Source organism: Emydura macquarii, unplaced genomic scaffold (genome assembly GCF_026122565.2).
Source record: "Emydura macquarii macquarii isolate MOO-44397 ecotype Brisbane River unplaced genomic scaffold, CSIRO-AGI_Emac_v2 contig_965, whole genome shotgun sequence".
NCBI classification, from domain to species: Eukaryota; Metazoa; Chordata; order Testudines; family Chelidae; genus Emydura; species Emydura macquarii.
The window spans coordinates 41,915-51,409 of NW_027131102.1; the positions used below are offsets into that span (position 1 = coordinate 41,915).

General features: G+C 68.5%; 1 protein-coding gene across 1 annotated transcript in view; it reads left to right on the forward strand.

Moving 5' to 3' along the window:
- SPEG (striated muscle enriched protein kinase) overlaps window positions 1–9,290 on the forward strand; it is a 47,661-nt gene extending 38,371 nt beyond the window's left edge. The window contains exons 35-42 of the mRNA XM_067543666.1: window positions 423–545; window positions 1,011–1,175; window positions 1,496–2,240; window positions 4,665–4,904; window positions 4,982–5,205; window positions 5,326–5,401; window positions 6,252–6,401; window positions 6,792–9,290. Coding sequence (XP_067399767.1) covers window positions 423–545; window positions 1,011–1,175; window positions 1,496–2,240; window positions 4,665–4,904; window positions 4,982–5,205; window positions 5,326–5,401; window positions 6,252–6,401; window positions 6,792–7,014 — 1,946 coding nt within the window. The 3' untranslated portion in view covers window positions 7,015–9,290. The remainder of the gene's footprint in view (window positions 1–422; window positions 546–1,010; window positions 1,176–1,495; window positions 2,241–4,664; window positions 4,905–4,981; window positions 5,206–5,325; window positions 5,402–6,251; window positions 6,402–6,791) is intronic.
- The last annotated feature ends 205 nt before the right edge of the window (window positions 9,291–9,495 follow it).

Genomic DNA, 9,495 nt, shown 5'->3' on the forward strand with positions numbered 1-9,495 from the left:
AAGGACCCCGGGCGCGGGAGGGACGGGCTGCAGCAGCTACTCTGGCGAGCCCAGGGTCGGAGCCGCCCTGTTGCTGTCCAGGCCGCGCCCCCGATGGGGATGGCCAGTCCCCGTCTGCCGGGCCCCCCCCACACGGAGGGTCTGTCTGAGGTCCGGGCCCTTGGGGCAGTACTGGGCACTTGACCCCCCTGCTCCCCATGGCGAGAGGCCCAGCTCCGGGGCCCCCCGGGAGCGCCGCTGCCTGGATCGGTGCTGCTGCCATCGGGTCTAGCTAGGCTGGCCCGGCCCCCTCCCCGACCCCCTCTTCCCCCTCTGGCCCCCCCAGCCAAACCCTGTCCCCTCTCCCTTCCCTGCCCCCCCTCTGCCGTCCCCCGCGGCCCCACTCCAGCCCCACTCCAACGCGCTCTGTCTCCACCTGCCAGGTCTGCCAGGGAAGCCGGGCACCCCCGAGATACCGCAGAAATACAAGAACACAGTGCTGGTGCTGTGGAAGCCGGCAGACAGCCAGGCGCCGTGCACCTACACCCTGGAGCACAAAGCGGACGGTACAAGGCTCCCGCGCCCAGCCGGGGCCCCTGGGCAGGGCCGTGGCTCCCCGGGGGCAGCTCTAGGGATCGCTGGGCCCAAACTTTTCAGTCCCCTCTTCAGCACCCCTCCGCTCCCCCCACCCGGCTGCTCCCCCAGGATCAGAGCTGGGTCCCAGCCTGCCCCCCCAGGGTCCCGTGGGGCCTGCACAGCTCCGGGGGTTGTGGGCAGAGCCCTGGGCACTACGCGGAGAGCACCCGGAGCCCTTGGCGAGGGCACAGCCGGCCCCGCAGCCTTTGTGCTCTTGCCACCCGTCGGGGGCCCGAGGGCGAGGACTTTGCTCGGGCCCCGTCGTGCCCAGACCCAGGGCACCGTCTCCCTGCAGATCCCAGCGCAGCCGGTGAGCCCCTCGGGCAGCGTGTCCAGCCGGGCCCGGCGCCAGGGTGGAGCCGGGCAGGCGCTGACGGCTGCACGTCCCTCCCCAGGGGAACGCGAGTGGAAGGTCGTCAGCGCGGGCATCGCCGACTGCTACTTCAACGTGACGGAGCTGCCCTCCGGGAGCACGGCCAGGTTCCGGGTGGCCTGCGCCAATAAAGCCGGCCAGGGGCCCTACAGCAACGCCTCGCAGACGGTGGCCATCGAGGCAGCCGGTGAGCAGGCGTCCTGCCTCAGCCCCCTCGACCTTCGCAGCCCTGGGGTGTGGCGGGGTGGGGCAGCGGATGGTGGGGCACGGTGGGGTTGGGGCCCTTCCATGGGTGGCGGATGAAACCGAAGCAGGAGATGCCCCTAGCGGTGAGCGGAGCCGGGCGCCCCTCGTACCGAAGGGGGGGCTCCCGGCTGGCAATGCAGCTGCCCTGTTCCGTGGCTGTGGGGGGTGGGAGCCTGCCCTGGTAGCTCCCCCTGGCTCCAGCTGTTCCGCCGTGGGGCAGGGTGGGACGCTCGCTGGCTGACTGCTCTGCTCCCTCGCCAGATCCCAGTGCCGCCCGCTCGGCTCCTGCTGCCCGGAAGGACGCGTCGGCCCCCGAGAGAGCCGCCTCCAGCCGCTGCACCCAGACCCCCCCGGCCCTGCCCGCGCCCACAGCCACGCGGGCCCCTCCTGCCACCCCTCCCCGCAAGCACAAAGGGGTCGTGCACACGCCCGGCCGGGCATCGCAGGCGGCCGGCCCCGGGGGCACCTCTACCACCAGCCAGCTGCTTCCTCCTGCCAAGGCTGCCCCCCAAGAGCAGCTCTGCCCCCCTGCTGCGCCCGCCCCCCCCGCCACCCCTCCAGAGCTGGTATTAACGCCCTCCAGGGCTGCCCCTCCGCCCCCCCTCGCCGCCCACACTGCCAGTCAGGCCGCCCGGGGCTCCCCAGTGCCCACCCCGCCCCAGGACTCACCGGGTCCTCCGGCCCAGCCCCCTCTCAGACTGTCCCCCGGTTCTCCAGCGTCGGTCACGCCCGTGGCCCCCAAAGCAGCCCCCGTCTACATGGTCACCTCCTTTGTCTCCATGCCGGCCGGGACGCCCCCCGCGGGAGCCCCGTCCCCTCCCCCCAAAGAGGCTGCGCCCTCGGCCACGCGGATCCTGGGGCGCAGCGCCACCCTGGGCAGGGAGCCCGGCGGCCCCCCCAGCAGGCTCAGCCCAATGGGGTCGGGGGCTCCAGCGGCAAAGGAGGGCACAGCGCTGCGCCAGGGGGTCCCCCAGAAGCCTTACACGTTCCTGGAGGAGAAAGCGAGGTAAGTGCCGGTCACCAGGGCCTAGCCGGGCCAGCTCCTGGGCCCCCTGTGCTGTGCCACAGGCTGCATAGCCGGGGGGGGCCCCACTGGCTGTCAGTGTCCCAGACCCACAGGATCGGGGCCACGGCCCAGCTCGGGGACAGTCTCTGGGAGGCCCCGTCCGTGGGCCAGGCCCCGAGGGGTCTCGCTCTCCCTCCCGGGGAAGCCACGTGGCTTCACTACTTCCTAGACCGGACCCCTGGGTCTGCCGCCCCACCGCTGCACCCCGTGAGCTCCGGTCAGCGCGTCCCACGGACACAGACCCTGAGGGAGACGTTCCCCGTCCCAGGGAGCAGCGCGCCCTGCGCCAGCGTCTGCAGGGATACGCAGCCGGGCGGGGGGTTAGTCGCTGGGCCCGGCCCGACCTCTGCACTGTTGAGGTTCCCTCCGCCCCAGACGGGGCTTCCTGCTGGGTTTGGGGTTTGTGGCTGCCCCATTGCCAGCGCTGCCCCCTCCTCTCAGGCCCAGCCCGGCTCTTCCTGGGGGTTTTGGGCAGAGTCTGGCGTGTCCCTGGGACCGGCCAGCATCTCCGTCTTCCTGCGTCACCCAGGCAGCATCCCAGCCCCGCTGGTCGCCCCACGCTGGGCCCCCAGGTTCAAGGGCAGCACCCAGCCTGGAGTCGTCTTCCTCCCTGCTGCAGCTGGGCCCACGCCAGAGCCAGGCTGAGTTGGGCCCGTAAGAATGGCAGGGGCAGGGCAGTGCCCGTTGCAGAGCCGGGGTGGAAGGAGGCCGGCTCGGACCAGGGCCATGGGAGCCGGGGCTGGGCTCGGTTCAGAGAGGTGGAGGGGACATGCCACGGATCCACAGGTCCGGGGCTGGCAACTCGAATGGCCCTGGGACAGCCCCTGGGCGGGAGCAGCCCTTCGGCAGGTCAGCCATCCTGAGGGTCATGCTCTCGCACCGGGTCAGCTCCTGACTTCCCTGCTCCTGGGTCCAAACCTCGGCCCTTCAGCACGGGCGGGGGGCGCTCAGCCAGCTTGGGGACAGCCCCTGGCCGGAGCCTGCAGCGTGAAATTCGGTGTCGGTAAATGCAAAGTCATGCACATTGGGAAACAATCCCAGCCACGCATATAAAGTGACGAGGTGTAAATTAGCTGTTCTTGCTCAAGAAAGATCTTGGCATCACTGTGGACAGGTCTGAAAACACCCACCCAGTGCAGCAGGCAGAAAAGCTGCCAGTGCCAGGAGTCACGAGGAGAGGGGTAGATAAAACAGAAACTATCACATTGCCTCTGCATAAACCCATGGTACGCCCACCCCCTGTGACCCCCTGTGAATGCTGCAGGCAGATCTGGTCGCCCCAGCTCAAGAAAGATAGATTGGAATTGGAAAAGATGCAGAGAAGGGCAACTGAAATGATCACAGGCATGGAACAGCTTCCAGCTGAGGGGAGAATAGTAATTTGGGGCTTTTCAGAGTGGAAAAGAGCCAGCTGAGGGGAGTCTGTAAAGTCATGGCTGGGGTGGAGAAAATGAACAAGGACGTGTTCTTTGCCCTTTCACGTAACACCAGAAGTAGGGGGTCACCCCATGAAATTAACAGGCAGCAGGTTTAAAGTGAACACAAGGAAGCATTTCTTCACACAAGGCACAGGTAACCTGTGGAACTCCTTGCCTGAGGATGTGAAGGCCAAGACTCTAACAGGGTTCAAAAAAGAATGAGATAAGCTCATGGAGGACAGGTCCATCGTGGCTACTAGCTAGGATGGGAAGGGAGGCAGCCCCACGTGTGGGGTCCTTAGCCTCTGCCAGATGCTGGGCTGGACCCCTCGCTACCTGCCCTGTTCCGCTCACTCCCTGAGGTGCCTGGCGCTGTGGGAAGACAGGACACTGGGCTAGCTGGCCCCTCACTCTGACCCAGCGCGGCTGCTCTTATGTAGAGGGTCACCCACCCTGCCCACCTCGATCCCCGGACAGGCGAAAGGTCCCCAGCCTCCACCCTAGCGCTCGGTTCTCCGGCACAGCCAAACTGCTAGCCCGGGTCGTTAGCAGCTAGCACCGGCTGCCCGGGCGTTGCTTCTAGGCCGTCCAGGGGTGTGGGGCCCAGGCAGCCGGACAATCGGGCGTCTGCAGAGATGAAACAACCTTTCTTCCCACCTACTCCAACAGGCAGCCCGGGGGGAAACTGAGGCACACCCAGCATTCACGCACAACATGAAGAAAATGCCCACTTTGTCACAGGGCTGGAAGGGGCCGGGCTTGGGGTGTTGGGGCCATGAAGCGTTTGCCATCCCCCTGCACCTGGCGAGCAGAGTCCAGCAAGGAGCCGGGGGTTGTCCCTGGCGAGGAGGGGCAAGGATTAGGTACCGGTTACAGGGACACCCTTCTCTGGCAGCGGGTCTTGCCCTGGTGCCAACCGTCTGCCCTGCCCCGTCCCGTCCCGCAGGGGCCGGTTCGGGGTGATCCGGGAGTGCAAGGAGAACGCCACGGGGAAGCACTTCATGGCCAAGATCATCCCGTACGAGGCGGAGAAGAAGCAGAGCGTGCTGCAGGAGTACGAGATCCTCAAGGCCCTGCACCACGAGCGCATCATGGCCCTGCACGAGGCCTACATCACGCCCCGCTACCTGGTGCTGATCGCCGAGCACTGCGCCGGCAAGGAGATCCTCTACAGCCTGGTTGACAGGTGGGGCTGCGGGCGCGGGGCGGGGCGGGGCGGGCCGGGTGGCGAGCGGGGCGGGCGCTGACCTCCTGTCCCCGCAGGTTCCGCTACTCGGAGGACGACGTGGCCGGGTACCTGCTGCAGCTGCTGCAGGGGCTGGAGTACCTGCACGGGCACCGCATCGTCCACCTGGACCTCAAGCCCGACAACGTCATCGTCTCCTACGGCAACGCCCTGAAGCTCATCGACTTCGGCAGCGCCCACACCTACAACCCGCTGGTGCTGCGCAAGCTGGGGCGCCGCGTGGGCACGCTGGAGTACATGTGTGAGTCAGCCCCGCCCCGCCCCACTCCTCCTGGGGCCGCGGAACCCCCACTGCCCCTGCCCCCCACAACCTCCCGCCCAGGGCCTGAGCCGGGTCCCATGTGTCTCTCTCGCCCCGCAGCTCCAGAGATGGTGAAGGGAGACCCGGTGGGTTCGGCGGCTGACATCTGGGGGGTCGGCGTGCTCACCTACATCATGTGAGTCCGGGCGGGCAGGGGTCACCCGGAGCTGGGCGGGCGGGGCTGAGCTAGGCTGTGCGAGCTGCAGGCGCCAGAGCCTGGACTCCGGGTGTGGGGCGAAGCCCTGGAACCGGCCGCAAGGGGCAGGGCAGGAGCCCTCCAGGCAGGCGCAGCCTGGCCCACATCTGCAGGGCACAGCGCCAGAGCTCCTGCTCCGGAGAGTGGGGCAGGGGCTGCGGGTCGGGACTGAGGGGCACCGGAACAGCTGTGTGGGGCTGGGCTGGCAGGGGCTGCGGGTCGGGACTGAGGGGCGCCGGAACAGCTGTGTGGGGCTGGGCTGGCAGGGGCTGCGGGTCGGGACTGAGGGGCACCGGAACAGCTGTGTGGGGCTGGGCTGGCAGGGGCTGCGGGTCGGGACTGAGGGGCACCGGCAGAGCCGGGGCGTGCAGCCCCTGAGGGTACTTAGCCCTGCCTGAGCACGCACTGGCTGCTCCTTCCCACCCTGCCTTTAAAGTCTGAGGCATCTCTGGGAGCTGGGGCTGTTTCTGCCCCGGCCCTGGGTTCGAGGGACGCGGCTGCAGCCGTTGACCTTGTGCTGTCTGGAGTTCCTTGTGCTGTCTGGAGTTCCTTGCAGGCCCCTGGTGGTGCCACCCTGCTGCGTTAATTGCCAGCGTTAATTGCCCCCCAGCCGGGCCGAAGCACAGTCCTGGCTGGCGGCAGCTCCCCGCCCTGGCTGGGGGTGCCTGGCGCTGGGCTGCGTCTGGGGTCGCCAGGGCTGTGGCGCAGGGACCCGGGGCTGACGGGGGTCGCTCTGGGCCCCGTGGGGTGCTGCCGGGGGCTCCTCACCCGCTCTGCTCTCGCTGGCCAGGCTCAGCGGCCGGTCGCCGTTCTTCGAACTGGATCCTATCGAGACGGAGAACAGGATCCTGGCCGGGCGTTTCGATGCCTTCAGGCTGTACCCCAACGCCTCGCAGAGCGCCGCCCTCTTCATCCGCAAGGTCCTCTCCATCTACCCCTGGTGAGTGCCCGCCACACTCCCTGCCCCGCTCGCGAGGAGACGCCCTGCCCGGGGCAGGACCAGGAGTGTTCCCCGGAACACGCCCCGGGGATTGCAGCCTGCCTCTCCAGAAGTGCAGCGCGCGGGAGCTGGCAGGCAGGGAGGCAGGGTGTCGAGGTTCCTGAGAGGGGCTGGGAGCCAGGACTCCTGGGTTCTATCCCGGCTCTGTGAGGGGAGTGGGGTCTAGTGGTCAGAGCAAGGGGCTGGGAGCCAGGACTCCTGGGTTCTGTCCTGGCTTTTCTGTTCACCTGGGTGTGGCGTTGGCCGTGGGGTCCCCCGGGCTGGCCCCCGTGGGGATGCCGAGCTGGTCCTGTCCCTGCCTCACCGGCGGGCTCTCCCTGGCGGTTGCAGGAGCCGGCCCACCATCAAGGACTGTTTTGCCAACCCCTGGCTCCAGGACGCCTACCTGATGAAGCTGCGCCGCCAGACCCTGACCTTCACCACCAACCGGCTGAAGGAGTTCCTGGTGGAGCACCAGCGGCGGCGCGGCGAGGCCGTCACCAAGCACAAGGTCTTACTCCGCTCCTACCACGGCTCCGGCAGCCAGCCGCCCCCTGCGCCGGTGCCGCAATAGTCCTGCCCCCCGCGGTGCCGGAGGCGTCGCAGGAACATTCCAGGGGCTGGGCCCGCGCCGGGCGTCGAGCCAACCGCCGGGACGGGCGTTGGCGTCCTCCCCGCGAGCGCCGGCAGGGCTGGCCCGCTCGGGTCCCCTCGGCCAGCTGCAGAGGAGCCTTCACCCGGGTGCCGCGGGCCCCTTGGCCCAGCACAGACGGCGCCGCCCGGGGCTCGCTGCTCCCCGCCTCGCCTGACTGCTCCTGCTCCTCCCGCGGGGAGCCTGCTGCGAGGGGCGGGACTTCCTGGTTTGCTGTGCCTGACTACAGGAAACGCTACGCAAGCAGCTGGACTTCCAAGAGGAGGGCTGGTGGGACGGGAGGAGGGGCTGTGGTGGGAGGGACAGGACAGGAGGAGCCCAACAGCAGCTTCTGTGGGGCGCGAAACTGTGACCGGGGGGAGGGACATGAGGCAGGAGCAGTGAGGATGATAAAGCCATCAGCAACGTCCTTCCCTTTGAGATGGATCCTGGATCGGGGGGAGCCCGGCCCGGCCCAGCCCGGCCCAGCCCGCGTGGTTCCACCGCCAGGCGCCAGCTGGGCTCAGCTTCTCACCCAGTCTGCTCTGCCCTCCAGCACCACGCATGCCCTGGGGCCAGGCCTTGGTGCTGCCCCCCCAGCTGAGGGGGCCCCGGCCCTATAACCGGAGCTGGGAGAGGGGGCACAGCCACCCAGCGCCAGCCCCACTCGCCCTCCTGCCCCAGGGGGAGCTGCCGTTCTTGCCACCCCCCCAGCTAGGCCTCCCTGCCCCACCCCTCATGCCCCCATGGCTGCCCAGCCGCTGGGTCCAGGGCTGTATGCGCCATGCAAATGAGGCAGCGACTTAGTTTGCATATTTGCTGAATATGCATGAGCGGTTTGTGTGCCCCCCCCCATCCAGCGCTGCCAGCTGCCCCGCGCACTGTGGGCTAAAACCCACCTGCCCGGGGGGGCACACGTGTGCAAGGAGCCATGGGCGGCCACGCAGCGACACGCCTGTACACACGCATGCAGCGACACGCCTGTACGCACACAGCAACACCCATACGCTCCATGCACACACACACACACACAGCGACACACCTGTACACACACACACACACACACAGAACGACATGCTTGCATGCCCCAGGGACGCACGGCAACACCTGTGCACACATACTCACACAGCGACACACCCAAATGTCCCTATGCACACACAGCAACACCCGTGTACACACACACGCACGCACATTGGCACGGAACAACACACCCCCCATACACCCAACTGCTACACGCGCAGCAACAGGCCCCATTTAACCCCCCACCCCGTTGTCTGCCCCAGGGATGCCCCCCACGGCTCTGCCAGCCAGCACCACGCTCTGCACAGGGGCCGTGCCCTTCTCCCTCCACTCCGGGGCATCGGCCGGACCCCGGCACTGGGGCCCAGAGCTGCTACAGGGGGTTGCAATATTGATCACAAGCCCTCCCCCTACGCTCCTCCCTCCCCCAGACATCTGACCCAGTGTCACGTGTGTGCCCCCCACCCCGTCTTCCAGACACCCCTCCACTGCCATGCACACGTCTGTCTCTGCACAGGTCTTCCTGCCCCGCCCCACGTGAGTCCATCCCCCAGCACCGGCTCTGCCTGTTCCACCGTCCCCACCCCCGGAGAGGAGCAGCCATGGGGGGCCCTGCCAGGGCAGAGGAGGGGGGTGAAGGGGGCTCCTGCTCGCCGGGAGCTGCAGGGGCTGGTCAGAGCCGCCCCAGGCGCCCGCCCCCCTGCGCTGTGCCGCCCAGAGCTGCCATGACCCCCCCTGCCCCTCTCAGCGTCTGGCCTCTCCCCAGGAGTGATGGGGGGCACGGCAGCCCCTGCACGTGAATGGGCCGAGCCCCCCGTGAACTGGAGGGGGGTTGACTCTTGGTTTCTTCCCCCCTCCATGGGCCCGTCCCACGCTGCCCCCAGCCCAGCCCAGCCCTCACCACGTCTCCTCCCGGGCCCAGCGGGGCAGGAACGGCCTGGCTGCCCTCGTGCCTGGGCTGGACAGTGTAACCTTGGCCTTTAGCCGGCGGGGGCCAGCCCCTGGGCCGGGGCGTGGGGCAGGGAGCCCCCCTCGCCCTCCTCCCCCCAAGGGCCTCGCCGCGCAGGTGCTGTGTAGTGACAGGGCTTATTGACTGACTTTGCTGAGGAGGTGTGAGTCCGCTGCGCGCTGCCTTCGGTGCTGGAGTTGCTCTGGTGTGGAGCCAGCATGTGACAGACGCAATAAAGGTCTGAGCAGCCGGCCTGGCTCTGTGTGGTCACCGGGGGGGGGAGCCCAGGCTGACACCCCCCAGTCACAGCCCGGGCGGGCCGGGTCCAGCCAGCGAGCGAAGGCGACTTGGCGTGACCCTGGGAAGAAGCGAGGCGGCCTTTGGGAAACGGCAGCGGTGCAGCGTGGAGAAGCCGTGCGGGAAGCTGCAAACTCCCGGGGATCCCGGGCCGGCAG